General features: G+C 41.0%; 1 protein-coding gene across 1 annotated transcript in view; it reads right to left on the bottom strand.

Moving 5' to 3' along the window:
* Window positions 1-18,442, bottom strand: part of bach2a (BTB and CNC homology 1, basic leucine zipper transcription factor 2a) — an 87,073-nt gene that overhangs the window by 16,444 nt on the left and 52,187 nt on the right. Inside the window, exons 2-3 of the mRNA XM_044167381.1 lie at window positions 12,914-13,196; window positions 827-2,242 (exon numbers count right to left, since the gene is read on the bottom strand). Coding sequence (XP_044023316.1) covers window positions 827-2,242; window positions 12,914-13,180 — 1,683 coding nt within the window. The 5' untranslated portion in view covers window positions 13,181-13,196. The remainder of the gene's footprint in view (window positions 1-826; window positions 2,243-12,913; window positions 13,197-18,442) is intronic.

An 18,442-nucleotide genomic window follows, 5' to 3' on the forward strand; every position in this document is an offset into this window, starting at 1 on the left:
GTGTCAGTGTCTCATGGATATAAGAACCATGTTGATGAGACATTCTGATTCTTAGTACTGTCAAACAAGATGAAGAATCTATAGCCATCCTACCGGCTCTGTGAGGCTATACTTGGGCACAGCAGTGCTTTGAGCTAAATGCTAACATCAGCTTGCTAACTTGCTCATAATGACAATGCTAACATGCTGATGTTTAGCAGGTATAGTGTTTACCATGTTCAGCATCTTAGTTTAGCACTTTAGAATGTGTTTTTCTAGCAGGGTTCCCATCATGGCTTTGGGTATACAGTATATAATGTTGCCATGGAGTCAGTGAGTTAACTGTGGGTTACACTGACCCCTGTTTTTTTAGCCCATATTTGTTTACATTTTGACAAATCTGCATCATAAAAATTCAAACTGAATACCTACTAGTAGTTTCTGTTTTTAGGTAATATTAGCTTACTTTAGATAACTGCTGAATAACTGACCTGTCCTGACTCTATTCTACTTCTGCTACTGTTACACTACATTTTAGCAGGTCACAGATAAACATTTAAATGGTTTTATCACCAAAGTAAAATGAAAAACAGTAAACAAACAGTGCCCAGAAGACATTGTTGTTTCCTGCTTTGCAGGAATCTTGGGAAAACATAGGAAATTCAGTGGTCCCACTGCAACTTGTGGTCAGAGGAGGCTGTTACAAAAATTATATAATCTCGCTTTAACACAGCTCTCATACCAGTATCAGGGTCCAGACTAGGTCATTCTTAGAAGTACCTTAATTTACCTTGATGCTAACACAAAGAAGAATCCTGGGCAAATTATAATGAACGACCATACTAACCTCAGGGCCAGAGACTCTGGAGATGCCACTTTCACTGTCTCCCTCTGAGAAAGAGCCTGATTCGTCACTGGAGTTGCCACCACTGGCACCGAATCCTTGTTCACTTTTGATCTTGGTGCAACCCTGAGAGTAGACCACCTCTCTGCTGTGGGGGTTCCTCTGCTCCACTACCCCAGCCAGGCAGTGAGACAGTCCAGAGGTGGAACCTGAGTGCAGGGATGAGGAGAAGTCAAACTGGGGAAAGTTGGAAGGTGAGCTACCACTGCCTGTGTCCTCTGGGTAAGAGAATGAGGAACGGGAGCTGGAAGTCTGGGTTGGGGGTTGAGAAGGAGGAGGGGAGTGGGCTGATGCCTTGATGGGAACAGGGCAGCTGGTGGTGAGGCATGACCGTCCAGAAGAAGGAGCTTCTACGTGCACCAGGGTTGAGACTTTTTCTCTGAACTTCTCATCCATGTAAGAATGGGCCAACATTTGTTGCTCGCCAGCTGCTGAAGAGAAAATGACACTGCGTCTGTCTAGCTCCACCTCATGTTTAGAGGAGGAGGCTTTGGACACAGGCCTTTCCATGTTCTTGCCAATGCCAGTTAGGGCTGCTGGTATTACATCTGCATTGCTGGTCTTGAGGTCCACTTGACCCAGAGATTCCCTCTTATCCCTCTGCCTGTCTTTGACCAGTTCCCTGTAGTGGTTAAGGGACAGTCTGTTGGTGAGCAGTTGCTGGATGGTGGTGCTGGGCACATTGCTGAGATCTAGGCCACCTCTCTGGAGGTAGGAGCGCAGGCAGGAAGAGGGTGAACCTCGGCTCAGAGAGTGTTCAGCTGTTACTGGAACCCCTTCTACCTCTAGCTCCATCTCCAGTACCTCCTCAGTACACAATTCTGGGTTGCAACCATTCCTTTCACCCCCTTCTTCCTCAAAAATAAATGGTTCCTGTTTGATCCTGGAGGGTATAAGAAGAGTTTGTGGAGCAGGACTGCTGTCTGCAAGCTGTGAGCTCACGGAGCTGACTGTATGGTTGGCCAAAATGGCATCATCACTGCCATGACAGTTTTTTCCATTGTGCTTGTTCTCACAGATCTGGTACTGATATTTCCTGTATTTAGGACATTGAGAAAGGTCAGCGTGAAGTGACGCAGTGCTTTGCTGCCTTGTCTCTGCAGAATCATCCAAGGATATTGCCTCAGAAAAGACTGTATCCTCGGCCGTGATGTCATCATCATATTCCACCTTGCCATTACTGGCATGTTGGCTGTCATTCTGTAGCTGAGCTTGAAGGAATCTGAAGCAAGAGTCTTCCAGATTGTGAACACCCAGGAAGTCAGCGCACAGGATGACCTCATGGATGTTTTCCCGACTTAAAACCAGCTTGGCTGTGTAGGCAAACTGGAGCAGTGGAGCAAAACCCTTAGCTGTCACCTGTAGAGGAGAGTAGAAAAGAAATTTCAATAAGTCTGAGATGAAACAATGGTGGTTTTACTGTCAGCGCCTTAAGCCTCCACTAGTGGAGCAGCAGCTCCAAATGAAAATTGCCTCTAGCCTATACTACAAGAATATACATTCATACATTCATACATTTCCACAACACTAATTTCATCAGTACAACAACAGAGTCATGTCATGGAAAAAGGCTAAGTGGAACGCCTGACATGACTCTTGCTGTACTGATGGAATTAGTGCTGAGGAAATGGACATTACAATTGAATGAATTTATCAAGAGGTAAACATGGAGGAAGTTTGGAGTTTGCATTAACTGGAGAAAAGGGGGAATTAGAAATAAAGGCCTGTCTGATATAGGCCTGTCCCAAATAAAGACTTCTCTGCCACTAAGGCCACTATTTGAGAACTTACAGTAACCTACAGTAGAGTGCTTTTGTCCGGTAAAATCGAGAACACAACAATGTTATATATGTATAGGAAGGTGGACAAAATATTACAAGCACCTTTAAACTTTATACAGGGGTTTCTATTATAACGGTCAAAGAGTATTTAGGAACTCTAAAAGATTCATTATACTGTAATTAGTAAAACAAGAACAATATTGTGTGTTACAGCAGTATAAATAGAATACAGATTGGGACTTTAACAAAGAGGTGCTGAGCTAGAAATGGATGGAACTGAATTTTACCCCACAAGCAACCAATCTACTTTTTTCAGTCAGTTATTTTGCCACATTTCCACTTTGGAATTTGCTCACCCTTCCAGGCACGGTGGCAGGTGAATGAAAGTAGCATAAGAGAGAGATTTGTGACATTCCACAACTCAGATTGAATCGCGAGTCTACTTGTTCCACTTGAACACTTTAACGAGGAGACACAGAAAAACAATGTGGCGTTTTATCACAGGGTTTCACATTTAAGGTGTGTTGATTGATTAACGGCGTCAACTCATTCATTGAGTAACATGCAAGAAAACAATCCACCTTAAAAGTTGTCAGTAGATGCACTCTGTAGCTAGCTACTGTTAACTAATAGAGATGAAAAGGGAGCAAAACATCCTTTCATTCATGATTCACTCTTCTGAAGGTTTATTTATAATGCATTTGTGAAGAATCAACTTGGTCAGCTTGTGCTGCATCCACAATGCACACTGCAGGAAATGAAAGCCTGCTTATCGTTAGATCTGTTTTCATAGCCTAGCCCAGGGCTATTCAATTACAAATTCAATTGGGCCAGATTTTAAAACCAGGAAATGTAGATGGGCCAGACATTTTCAGCAGCCTATTTAAAACCACCTAACTGCCGCATAATATTCTCAACATGATGAAACTATTCACAAAGTCAGTCGTGTGGTCAGTTATAGTTGACTAATGTATGTAAACTTGCCACCGTAGGAACAGTGGCTACATAACCTTCAAAACGAGCCAAAACTACTCACTCCATGTATACTGTAAGAATATGGGGAGCATATTGAAATACTATATTATAACATATCTAAGATTTCAGGGAGTTATGGGTCATGCGCAGAACCACTGGGGCAGCACATCTCAGTAGGTAGCACATATCGACAGAACACTGATTAAAACAAGAAAGTGGCTGGTAAAAATATTGAGTGGCTGGTAGATTTTGTAATCCACCAGCCACAGGTGGACAAAAAAAATTCCAACACTGGCTACTATGTGTGTTTATATGTGTGTATGTGACAGAGGGGGTGTTTAGAGTGTGTGTTGCTGTATGTATGTGTTTACTCTATATTGCTGTGTGTACGTGTGTGTACATGAAAATATGAATGTATACTGGTGTGCATGTACACCTATTTTCAGCCAGCATCAGCAGCTGCTGCGTCTTGTGCAGAAACACACATTTATAGGCACAGAGATGAGCCAGGGGAAGCTCCACTCCACACTTGTATCAATCTTACTAATGAGAAGCAGCAGAGAGAGAGATGGGAATAATCAATGAGTACGATTGATCATCAACTACTTAACATCTAGCTTTCACCTTTTATTTCCCCTTAAGTAGCTTTAAAGTTAAAAAATCATATAAGTAGTCAGCTCTCATAAAAGTACTCAATGACCTAAAGATCAGCAGTGCTGCAAATAAACTTTCCATCTTGGTATTACTGGACCTGACTGCAGCAAATATTCTCTCTCTCTCTCTCACTCTCAAAAAAGGCACTTATGTTACTTTATGAACCTGCAGCTTTGTGGCACTGCAGGTGGAATTGATTGTTGAGACACTTATTCTCGAAGGCTTCTCCCTGTTCTACTGTGGCTTGAATTGTACCTTATTTGTATGTCACTATGGACAAAAGTGTCTGCAAAATGATTAAATGTAAATGTAATGTATGTCTAATACACGAGTGGATCTGGGCGGACTCTCTAGCAGCTCTGATCGCTTTGTGCATTATCATCATCACAGATGCTTTGTGCAGGAAAAATGTATTGCTGCCCTTTCTCACCACAGCTGCTTGAGGGATGGGCAACAACTGGACATTAACTTGTATTTGGTGTGTTGTTTGGAGTTAACTGAATAATTCATTATCTTGGAGTTGAACCAGGCATCACTGAGAAACAAACACAGCTAGGTAAGCAAGCTCACTGTGTTTGTGAGAGTGACAGTAACAGAGAAATAGTTTAGTGTGCTGGGTTTATGGCTGCAGAGTACAAGTCTGTTTATTGATAAATTCAGACCTGTGACGTGTTCTCCTAAGTGCTGAAGTAATGTTGATGTTGTTGCCGTTTGGCAGATTATTGCCTTGCATGACCTCTTGTTTCACGGTGGTGATCCTGATGTGGGTGTTTTATGAATATTCTGCCTACTACATGGAGCTTTGGCTACTGCAGCAGCACCTGTGATTGGCAGACAAATCTCTTCCCTGTTATCTGCAGAGACTCTGGACAGGATGCACAGACTGACAGTCACTATCATATAATATTATACTTTTATCATATGAGAAAAATATCTTAAGTGTCACGAAAATAGTAATAAAGCATTTCATTAATTAATAACTAAATAAATGTAGTAACAAATTTGTTTATTAAACTATAAAAAAGTATAAAATTACAAAGTAATTCCTTATTTGATATTTTAACTGGCAATAAAAAGAGGAATTATAAAAAGAATTTACAAATGAAATATTAATCCAACAATAAATAGTTCAATTTACAAAGGGATTTACAAAAACAATATTAAAACAGTCAATAAGTAAACAAAATAATTAATTAAAATACATTAATGAATTCATCAAAAATAATGGAATTTCAAAATATATTTGAAAATGCAGTTTAAAAGAGAAATAATGACTGGATTCACAAATTGAATTAAGAATACAGATTTTAATCAGGTATTTAAAAGGGCAATTTCCTTTCCCATTTGCATTTTCATTTCCCCGCTGCTTTTTCTTATCCTATTAGCTATTTGATTTCCTTAGTCATTTAGCCTCTCCATTTAGCCTTTCCGTGACACTTTGGGCCTTGTGCTGGTAAAACGAGGTAAAACAATGCAAATTACCTGGGATGTAACAAGCTCTCTGATTGGTTAGAGAGCCGTGTCATACTATAGTAAGAGGCTCTGGAGCCATGTTGACTGTGCCTCTGCTAAGTGTTATAACGGTCTGAGCAGCTGTAATCCAGCGAGTCGGTCTGTTCTCTGTGTAGTTTAGTTTTACATTGGATTTCACCATTTTACATCATGGTGAATTATTGTGTATGTGCAAATTACACAAACTCACCCACTGTTTCCTAACAGAAAAAGGTTGCTAATTAGCTAGCTTTGGTGCATGTTGCAGGTGAAGAGAAGGGACTTCACTGCTGCATCTGTAATGGAAAACCACAGTCGTGTTCAGTGTTCATTTCTTTGATTTCACCATTTTACGGTACTCAAATGTTACCGCGGGGGAGACACACACAGAGAGAGAGATAATCTACTATCTTACTCTGTTGAATTGTCCAATTTTCTCTACAATTAGAATAAAAGTAATAAGAGTACATACTAATGCTGAGTGTCCAACAGGTATCTAAACCCAGAAATCATTGCTTTTAAAATATATACTTGATATACAGTATATGGAAAGTTGATTTTACCTATTTGAACTTGTGAATAGAACAGCCATGAAGTACTTTACTATGTAGATAAATAGTAAATTAGAGACATTAACACTTAATCTGGACACTTTTCTCTGTCCCTATTCTAAGATGTCCTTATTTATATCATTACTATTTTTATCACAATGTTTGGTGACGATAAGATTATCAGGTTTAACTGTTGATTATGTCCCTATCCCCAGGCAGTACCGATATACAGCTTAGAGGCAGGTTGTCCGCTGGGTCTAAGGCATTCTGGGTAGGCACATTAGGAAGCCCTTACCCTCATGTGTTGTGTCCAGAAGAAGGGGGTATTTACAAAGCTTTATATGGCCTCATTTGGGTGACAATAAAATTAATCACAATAACAGTGACATACTGTATAATATTTTACGCAGTAAAGATCATATATATTGAACAGATACTGGTAAAGCCTGCATGCTGCAGCAGCAAGATTAATAAAAATGTCCTATAATATAATAATAAACCATTAATATATGCTTATGTTTATGAATTGCAGTTAAGGCAATAAGGCACATTAAATACAAACAAACTAAGAGTTAAACTAACACCAAAACACAAGATTGGACTTTTTACTTTAATATGTATGTGGATATACCAAATGTATACGGTCAAAAGAAAAAAATACCAACTGACCCATTTAAAACTAGAAAATATTCAGAGAGCATACTTCCAACTAAAGCTGTACAATCTGCAATATTTTATTAATAGAAAATGTTTTAATTAGCATCTGGCTCTACATAAAAATACATAAACACCATTTTTTAACTAAGTACAATAAGCAAAGTAAACTGTCTCTCTTGCTCTCTTGCAATGTTGAGAAAACTTTTGAAACAAAAACCAAAACAACAACAAAAAAACTAGTTGTAATGTAACTAATTGTGGTTGAAATGCAGGGCTGCAAAGAGGAGCCTGTAAAAAAGTCAGATTATGCCGTTCACAAGTTGTACGTATGAATAAACGAAATGAAGTAGAGATAACATAAAGGACATTTCTAAAACCTAATTTTTTTGGCATTGTGTAGAGTGTTGAGGCAACGCTGCCACCCTGTGGCTAAAAAGTGCCATTAGCCATTGACGGGACAGAATATTCAAATAAAATAAATACTTAGTTCCAGTTTATTAGGTACACTAAGCTAAAACTAATGCAGTCCAATACAACAGCCCTGCAATTGTCGTATGTGCTGTGTAGTGGCATGTGGACCCAAATGCAGATGACCAGGAAGCGGTATAAGGTGAAGTAGCCAGATGGCTATAGTGTTTATTGGGGTTGATGGTTTACAGGCAGGTATAGGAAGACAGTGCAACAGGCAAAAGACAGATAGGTTACCAGCTGGTAGTGGTGGAAGCAGGGAAGTGAGTCCAAGGTGGCAAAGTCCAGGATCCAGCCAAGGTCCAAGGGAGACAAAGAATCCAAAAACAGAACTCACGGTAAAACTGCCGGGGAACTGGGCACTGGAACCAGGTACAACAAAAAGGTGCACCAAACGGCGACACACACAGAGGTCAGGAACACTCACTAGACAGGAACAAAACTCAAGACCGGAATCACTCAAGGCAGGATCAACACCATGTGTAACAACGATGACCCAACACTGAACAAAGAAAGAGACCCAGACTAAATACCCTAGGGGAGGTGAGCAACGAGACACAGGTGCAAACAATCAAGGAAGGACCAACAATCAAAACTGGAGGGAAAACAAAGACAGGGGAAAAAAACACAAGATACACCAGGGGTAGTAGTCTACTATGTGGCAGACCTCGGGTGGACAGCCCGGGGACTGGACATGTGCGGAGCTCAGGACCTCAGGCGGACGGCTGACCGAGACCTTCCAGAGGCCGGCGGCAAAGACAAAACCTCTCGGGAGGCCAGTGAACCAGATCAGGGCCCGGCAACAGGACAGCAGGACAGGAAGCTGGCGGAGGGACAGCAGGACAGGAAACCGGCAATGGAGAGACTGGTAGAGGAGCTGGCAGAACCAGTGATATCTGGGAACCCGGAGCCTGCCACTCCGGCAGAGAAGGAGGATACAGCTGCAATCCAGCAGAGAATTCAGTGGCGTGCTGCGACCCAGCAGATGGTTCAGCGGTGTTCTGCGGTCCAACTGGGGCAGGAGGCAGCTGCAATCCAGTGGCGACTAGGGATGGCTGCTGCTGCAATCCAACCGGGGCAGGAGGTGGCTGTGATCCAGCGGCGATTAGGGATTGGTGCTGCTGCGATCCAGCGGGGAAAGGAGGCGACTGCGATACAGCGGCAGCAAGGGGTTGGTGCCGCTGCGATCCAGCCGGGAAAGGGGGCGGCTGCGATCCAGTGGCAGCAAGGGGTTGGTCCTGCTGCAATCCAGCCGGGAATGGAGGCGACTGCGATCCAGCAGGGAGTCCAGGAGGCCGCTGCGATCCAGCAAAGGGTCCAGGGTCTGGGGGCTGCTGTGATCCAGCAAAGAGTCCAGGGACTTGGAGCTGCTACGATCCAGCAAAGAGTCCAGGGAGTGATGGCTGCTGTGATCCAGCTGTGACTGGAAGCCGCGGAGCTGGGACTGGAGGACGCCGCGGCTCTGGGACTGAAGGCGGCAGTGGAGCAGGCGAGCAGCTGGGCCGCGGTGCAGGCGAGCAGCTGGGCAGGCAAGCAACTGTGGGAGCCACGCTTCCTCCTGGAGCGTTTCCCGGAAGGCACCGAGAAAGCAACAGACTGAGGTGCCCCCTGGCTTGCAGGCTGAGATGCTGACACACCATGTGTAACAACGATGACCCAACACTGAACAAAGAAAGAGACCCAGACTAAATACCCTAGGGGAGGTGAGACAGCAAGACACAGGTGCAAACAATCAAGGAAGGACCAACTGAAGTACTGAAGTAACCACAGCAGCTCTGTCAGTCTCACATGGTCCTGGCTTCGTTATCCCGTCCTGAACTCCATAATGTCACTGGGAACATAAAACTCCTGTCTAAAATGAATGCCAAACACGACCGCAGTTTTACGATGCAGCAGTGAAGTCCCTTCTCTTCACCTGCAACATGCACCAAAACTAGCTAGTTAGCAACCATTTTCTGTTAGGAAACTGTGGATGAGTTTGTGCAATCTGCACAAACACAATAATTTGCCATGATGTAAAATGGTGAAATCCAATGTAAAACTAAACTACACAGAGAACAGACCGACTCGCTAGATTACAGCTGCTCAGACCCAGGCTCCAGAGCCTCTAACTACAGTATGACATGGCTCTCTAACCAATCAGAGAGCTTGTTACATCCCAGGTAATTTGCATTGTTTTACCTCGTTTTACCAGCACAATGCCCAAAGTGTCACGGAAAGGCTAAATGGAGAGGCTAAATGACTAAGGAAATCAAATAGCTAATAGGATAAGAAAGAGCAGCGGGGAAATGAAAATGCAAATGGGAAAGGAAATTGCCCTTTTAAATACCTGATTAAAATCTGTATTCTTAATTCAATTTGTGAATCCAGTCATTATTTCTCTTTTTAAACTGCATTTTCAAATATATTTTGAAATTCCATTATTTATTTATGAATTCATTAATGTATTTTAAAATGATGTACAGATTGACTGTTTTAATGTTGTTTTTGTAAACCCCTTTTTAAATTGAACTATTTATTGATGAATAAATATTTCATTTGTAAATTCTTTTTATAATTCCTCTTTTTATTGCCCATTAAAATATCAAATAAGGAATACTTTGTAATTCAGTATATTTATTTGTAGATTAACAACTAATTTGTAAATACATTTATTAATGCCTATTTTTATTGTACAATTAGTTATTAATTAATTAAATGCTTTATTACTATTTTCATGACACTTGTGGTCCTCCATACAAAAGAGCCTACGTTATCATTATATGGTATGACAAATTAATATTGTGATAATGTTGGTACACCACGAGGTATAGAAGGTGTAAATACAACAGCAAAATTATAAGTTACTATATGAATACTTTAAAGTGATATTAGAAATGACGTACTAGAATGTGGTACTTTAAGTAGTGTATTTTCAGCTCATTGTAAGTTACTAAACTGATTGTTGATCTTGAAGAAGGCCTGAGGGCCGAAACGTCATCTGAATAAAATAGAAATAACTGATTATATTATTCAGTGACTGAGCAAGAGGGCTGAGTCTAGGGGTGGGTGAAAAAAATGTATACACATATGAACCATGATTCTCATCTGATTCTAAATCATACGATTCTAAATCGATTCGCAAATGCCAAAAACATTTTTTTTGTAATAACGATAGTTCACATCTCCATTGTGATGGTGGCGCATGCAGATGCAGTGGCCAGCAGCTCTTACAAACTTTGCTACGTTTTTTTAAAATTAGGTTGTTTTTTTTGCCTTTATTGCTGAAGCATGTATTATATATGACAGAAATAATGGATTAAGGGCAGCGGACCATGCGACGATCACTACCTATGGCATCTTATTCCACCACCCAGCCAGTCCAGCCAGACCAAGCCCCGCCGCAAGCGGTGCGACCACGCCAGGAAGAGAGGGAAGAGAGCCGGGATAAGAGCTAAGCTAACCCAGCTTGGACCTAAAGTTGCTCCACTACCCAGCTTACTCCAGGCTAATATCCAGTTGCAGGAAAATGGAATGGATAAAATGGGACTCTAACCCAGCAACAGGGAAATCAGAAACTGTTCTGTCCACATCTTATAGACCTGGCTCCACCACAACATACGGGATCAATGATGCTTGGTGCTCAAACGTAATCAATCGGATCTCAATTTTATTTTTTTTTTTCATGTTAATACACTATCTTGTTGCTGCTGTTTATATTCCCCCAGATGCAAATTTAAAAAATGCACTACAGAATTATTACTTTCTGGGTGTACACGTATAGAGGTAAATATGTAAATAAGTGAATATATTGTTTTATTTATTTTATTCCGATCTATTCTAAATTTAAATATTTGTATATATGTGCTATGTGTGTGTAGCATGAAAGGCTACAACTTACATTTCATTGTGCAACCCTGTGTTATAAAATGACAAATATATGACCTTGATTCCTTGATAACAACATTATGTTGATGGAACGAAAAAGGTGGAACTCAACCACGAGAGCACAGTGCAGCAGTGGACAGTTATCTTGTGGTCCATCTTCAAAAAAGGCAAGCGTTTGGCCACAACGCAACAAGATGAAGGTGAAACATTTTGTGAATACTTCATATCAGACGGTGTAGTCCCTCATTCGTCCAGGAGTGTTCCATCGTAGAAAAGGTTTCAGTCGTACTCATCTGGACACTGCTTTCAGAATCAAGACGTTTCGGCTCCCATCCGGAAGTCATTCTCAATTGTGAAAAAAAAAAGTTCCCTTCCCACTTCCGGAAATGTCTTGATTCTGAAAACAGTGTCCAGATGACTACGACTGAAACCTTTTCTACGATAATACTTCATATCCCATCACCCAGAGACAAGCGTTGAATTCCAGCATGAGATCAGCTGACCAACTCACACTACAGCACTTAACAAAACTTCAACCAAGTCTGAACAGGTGAAGAAAATAACTTCCATAGTCTGCTTCATTTCAAAAGCCCTGCGCCTGTAGAGTGTATTATCCACTACTGGAGACAAAGTTAATAAAAGCACAGGAGGGCTCTACTTTTATTTTATTTCTCCCCTCCTCCAGTACATGGACACCAACTTCTGTTTTCATAAAAACATTTAGCCAGTGATGTTGGTCAGTAAATTACACATTCATTTCATTATTCTCATACAGACAGAAGACTGTAACATGCTTTCTAATTGATGCAGTTAACGTTTTTGAATCAAAAAGGTGCATAATTTCACACACTTTTCTCTGCTTTTCCCTTCTGTTTGTCAGAAAGTGACCTTCATCAAGACCATTTAGCTTAACTGCCAGTTATGTTTTATATTGCATTTCAGTGGACTAAGGACACAAGTGAATGGTTTTGTGCACTGAATTATTAGCTTGAAAATAGTACCCCCCTTTCTGCAACAATTTTTGGAACTCCCCGAAACAGACAATCGAACAATCCCACCCATTTCATGCAGTGAAGCTCTATCTTTCCCCCCCATTCTTTACACTTCACACTTCCATCACTTGAGTACAACTGAGTTCAACACCATGAATGAGGAGAGACATACCGAAAATGTACACCCTTGTCGCCCTTGTATGTTTCATCACACCTCCCTATGACAGCAGGCTTTTTAAGGCCCTGTGGCTATTCGGAACAGATACTGAATAAACACTGTTTGCGTTTCGATGTGGTCGGATGACGTACAGTTGGAAAGCAAGTCTGTGTGAGAATCTTTATGTTTAGTAAATTGTTTGCCAGTATACAATTTACTGCTACTTAAGTATTTTTCTTTCATAAAGTTGGGGGCCTTCCAAGAGACATATTTTAAAAAGTATGGTCAGAATCAAATCAGCTGAGGCTGAGATATTCTGACTTAGTCCCTCATTTGGGTCAAGCTCCAAAAACACTAGATCCATATTTTTAAAAATGAACTAAGACCACCTGAGTGTTCTTGTACGTTTTTTTTGTGTTCTCATTATGTCCTTTTACCTTGTCTGGCAGGTTAATGATGGGCTCCACTTCACCTGGTGACCCGTTGTGCCCCAGCAGGGCCTGCAGGAAGTAGCGGCTACTTGCAGCAAGAATGGCCCTGTGTGCGCGCACCTCCCTACCCTCCACCAGTACGGTCACGTCGCACAGGATGCCCTGCCGGCGCTGCTCCTCCAGGCTCAATAGCACGTTGGCACAGTGGACCTTGGATTCATACACGTACACAGGCGCTGCCGCCTCACCATCCCGCTCCTCACCTGCCGACATCACTCCCTGTAGCACCCTGCACAGAAGAAAGAAAGGACACCATGTCAGCTAGCTACATGGGTACAATCTGAAGAGGCTATGACACTATATGAATTCTATTAGGCCCTTGTTGGATTGTCATGTCTAAAGAGCAGATATTTTAACATAGGACAAAATATGGTCTAGTGCCACCAACAGGTTGAAATTCTTTCAGTGTTTTTCCTTTACAGGCATGATATCTGAGTAGAACTGGGGGGGGGCAACATTGTAGCAAAGCACAGTAGTATTTAAAAATGACCACTCCTCCTCCTTTGAGAAGGGAAAAAATATGACTTGAAATGAGTTGGCTGCTAAAAACAATGCAATTGCTGCAATTCAGAAGCATTGTGAATTTGTAGCAAATGAAAATGAAGAGCCTGCAAACATCCATTAGTGAGTAAGATTTGCAGTATGTCTACATGAAATTTAGGCTCCCCTTGGCATTATTTGCAGATGCTACCCAAGCAAGACTACTAACAAGCCCTTACCAGCCAACAATGATACACACAACCACAAGTAATAAGTGTATTTGGGAAAACAGTGAAATACAAAAAGACCCTTTGGGGGAAGACCTGATGGAGACAGGTAAAGGGGTAAGGTAACAAATTTGTAATGTTTGTTATTTCAGTTTGATGTTTAGAAAATATACATCTAGTTGTTGAGTCATTTGAGTTTTAAGTTTATGAAGCATCAGCAAATAATAATAATAATAGACTTTATTTATAGAGCACTAATCAAAATAAAGTACAAAGTGCTTCACAGAGAAAGAAATAAAATACCACAGTGAATGATAAAATACATAAAAACCAATAAAATAAACAGACAGCTCAGGTAAGATCAGGATATGCTTTCCAATAAAAATGTGTTTTGAGAAGAGACTTAAAAGAAGACACTGACTCAGACAACCTAATTTCTTCGGGCAAGTTGTTTCCGAGCCTCGGGGCCCTGATGGTGAAAGCTCTGTCCCCCTTTTGTTTTCATTCTGGACTCAAGAGACACAAGACCCTTGCCTGAAGATCTCAAACTACGTGAAGGTCTTAAATAGAGTAAAGAGTACAGTCTAGACATGCTCTATAGGAAAAGCGCAAAGAGATAACTTCTGTTATGAATTGGCGTTATATAAATAAAATTTAATTGAAAATATAATCTGGGACCAGGCCATGAAGAGCCTTAAAAGTAATCAATAAAATCTTAAAATCAATCCTAAAACAAACAGGGAGCCAATGTAAAGAGGCTAAAACAGGTGTGATAAGATCATACCTCTTGGTCCTGGTTAAAAGCCTAGCAGCTGAGTTCTGTACAGTCTGCAGTCGTTTCAAAATTTTTTGATTAAGACAAGTAAACAGGCTGTTATAATAATCAAGGCGTGAGGAGATAAAAGCATGTACAACAGTTTCTGCATCACTAAAATTTAAAATATTTCTGAGGTGATAAAAACAGGATTGGATATGCTTAGTGCTCAAAACATAAATTGCTATCAAAAAGGACACCAAGATTTCTTGTAACAGGTTTGATATGTTATGACAGGTAGCCAGTAGATGGCAGTATGTGTTTAGTGATGTGTTGGGGCCCAATAACAAGGATTTCTGTTTTATTTGAGATGAGCTGAAGAAAATTTATCAACATCCACTTTTTTATGTCAGACAGGCAGTCCTGCAGAGAACTCGGCATACTGAGGTCAGTGGGCTTGACAAGGAGGTACAACTATGTGTCATCCGCATGACAATGAAAAGAAATCCCATGTCTACAGATGACTTCACCCAAGGGGAGCATATATAAGGAGAACAGTATTGGTCCCAGAATTGAACCTTGAGGCACACCATAACTGATTTGGGAAAATGACAAGATGAAGTTATTAATGGCGATACAGAATATCCTGTTGGAGAAATAAGATGAGAACCAGTCTAGTGCAGTGCCAACAAGAAGGAGCCAGCTGGTTTAGGGGGGTGATAAATAATAGCAAATGACCGGGAGGGGGCCACTTCAAAGGAAGTGCTCATGATCACCAGGATGTAACCAGCATTCTGTTAAAAACATGAAATCTAAATCAGTAAAAGAGATAAAATCATTTAAAATAAATGTTTTGTTAGAGAGGGATCTTACATTGAGAAGAGCCATCTCAAAAAGTCTGTGCTGGGTTACAACTGAAGTTGAGACTGGAGGTAGGGTTCTAGCCCGGATCTTTATTATTATTACTTCTGTGTCGACTGTGTCTTTTTCGTATTGAGGACCTATCCGAAATAACCACAGGTGCTTTCGTCAGCTCAGATTGATGTGTCATTGGTGCCGACACGGACTATGATTTTCTTGATAGTCGCCGGGAGTGAAGCCAAAAGTCCAGGGAGCTTTTTGAGGATGACGATGGTTGTAGTGCCGGGAAAGCAATGGGTGACCGCGTTAACAAAGCGGATATTCTGTACTATGGAATCTCCAACCATCAGCATAGTTGGGGGGATGAGAGGAGGCAGAGCCGATGATTGTGGAGACCATAGAATTCGAGAGGAGGAGGAGGAAATGACCACTGGAAAATGGAAGCATTCATCCAGTGGAGGAAAGTCTTGCGTACCCAGGATGTTAAACCTGTTGGCCAGCGGGAGGTCCTGATGTGAAGGAGGGGGAGGTGGGCGCTTAGCACCATGTCTATCCTTGCAGACCACAGTCCAGTGCTCCGGTTGACGTGGAGTCAAACTCACCACCCCTTCTCACCAGCCTTTTCACCACCCCAGCCGACAAGTGACCATGCATCCACTGGGGCTCGGCAAGGAGTAGAAATGGCCATTGCTTTGGGTTTTGCACCCATGAGGAGCCACGGATCTTCAGGCTTAGCTGAAACGGCTTCATGCTTCAGGGTGCCAGTGATGATGGAGCCGAGCCACGGAAGAGTGGGATCATTGTTCAGTACCGGACAGGGGAGTGAGAAGGGATGGTCGCATTCCAGTTGCCGCAGCCAGAGGAACTGAGGACTGCAAGGTGTTTTGCCTGGACCGAGGTAGTCTGAGCTTGGCTTCCAGACAAGCGATACTTTTCTTCAGCTTTGAGACAATAAGGTGGCAAGATCCACACTCAGCCATCACACTTGCAGTTCTGTACAGTAATCTGTAAAAATGCTGAAAGCTTAAAATCCTTAATAAAAGCGGCCACCAGGCTAAAAACAAACCTAGCTGAGCTAGCAGCATTGGAGGCAGTCCAGGAAACCACGTCAAGTTGACATCTAGCTTAAAATCACTTAAGATCCACATGTCTGATGACTAAAAACTTTTACCATGTTAAAATATATGGGTAAAAATTAGCCAGGATAAAAGTGTAGTGTAGAAACGTGGCTTAAAAAGTAGATAAAATGTAAATTTATGATGGTTTAAGATGAAGGCTCTGGTGGACCCACACAACACATGCACACGAGTACTATACTATAGAGTTGAGACAATTAATCAATTAATCAATTAGTTGAGCAACGGAAAATTAATTGGCAATGATTGTGATAGATTATTAAGTAAATTGAACAAGCACAAATGCCGAACATTCTCTGGTTCCAGTGTGTCAATGTGAGGATTTGCTGTTTTTCTTTGTCTTATGTGATAGTAAGCTTAATATCTTTGGATGTAAAAAAGAAAACAAAAAATAACTATATTATATCTCATAATCGTCAGACTGTCATGAAATTAACTTTTAATTTAATCATTTAAGATTTTAGGGTATTTATTTATTTATTTATTTATGGTTTATTTGATAGGGACAGATACAGTATACATAGACAAATATTGTTTATTGCGCATGCCAATTTGCAACACCCATCCCTAGAAGGGCTTTCGTGAAAATAAGAGATTAAAATAGTGAGGTAAAAAGAAGGTAAACTGAATACAGCAAGATAAAATAAAGCACAGATTTAAAAACATTACATTTAAAAACTAGACATGGGTACAGGTTTGTTGTTGAATTAACCAGGATTTGGTGGCTCTCCTAAAAGTGGTGAAGTTTGCAGCAAATTTCAAGCGATCAGATAGTGAGTTCCAGGACTTTGTTCCTTTCACAGAAAAAGCTGTCTGAGCAAAATATGTTTTACATAATGAAACTTTACAATTGCCACATGAAAATCAATAAAGTTTGCAAAACTTAAAATCGTATTAAAATGTGACAATAATGGTACCTTCTTTGCTTTTTGTCCAAGATTTCCAAGGCCTGATTGTAAAGATACTCTGTGGATTTAATTACAGACTTTGTGGTCTGGAAGCAGATAGTTACACCATAGGACAGATGTGAGAATATCATTGAATTTAGAAACAGTAAGGCACAGTCAAATGTCAAGAGATTTCTAATCATCTGAAAACAGCTAAGGTTAGCCTTAATCGTTTTTAGTTATTCACTGCAGGGTTATTGTACTGAATTGTAATATACTGTAAAATATGTGTATACAAGTGTATATATCTAGTTGTATATACATATATATCTAGAGATAGATAATAAAGAAGTAGAAATAGATATAAAGCAGTCTTCCACATGATTGCAGGCAGCTCTCTCCATTGTGTTTCATTTCACTGCTGTAGTACATAAAGCCCTGACACAGACAGCTGAGCATGCAGTCTGTCTGTCTCATCAGCCCTCGGCTGTGTGTGCGTGTGTGTGTGTGTGTGTGTCAGCAGGCATAGAGGGGGCTGCTTTCTGCTGATTCATGGCTTTTGAATAGGCAGAGCACAGCACTGGGGGCTTGCTGAAGTAGTGTTCTGGATTTTCTCCCTGTGTCCCACAGGCCAATAATCTCAGCATTGTAGATCATCTCCTGCCTCCCCTCAGAACACTTCAGGCTCCAACCATTCTCTATTGCTTCTTATGATGCTTACATTTTGTTCACTGCCACTATTTACCCACTGCACTACTCTGCACTACTGCGTCCTTAATTTCGAGCGCTGATTTAGTCACTGGAAGAACATACGTTGATTTTTAAAGATTATAAAAATGAGAGACATTAAAGTATTTAAAATCACTGAGGGTGACAGGAAATAAAATGCAGTTTGTTCCATTTACAGTTGAACTTAAACAGCACTGTGAGCATGATTACGTGATATGTGAGAGCCAGAGGTAGCTCTGCAGTCAGTATTGAAAACACCATTCCAACAAAATACAGAAATTATTTTGAGAAATTGCATAAACATTTCCCACTTTCCACATTTCTCACTTTTAATTAGCCCAGTCTTTGACGTTTAAAGCTATGCTTCTCCATGTTATGCTTTTTCCCATCCCAACCACGCT

Source organism: Siniperca chuatsi, linkage group LG15 (genome assembly GCF_020085105.1).
Source record: "Siniperca chuatsi isolate FFG_IHB_CAS linkage group LG15, ASM2008510v1, whole genome shotgun sequence".
Classification (NCBI taxonomy): Eukaryota; Metazoa; Chordata; class Actinopteri; order Centrarchiformes; family Sinipercidae; genus Siniperca; species Siniperca chuatsi.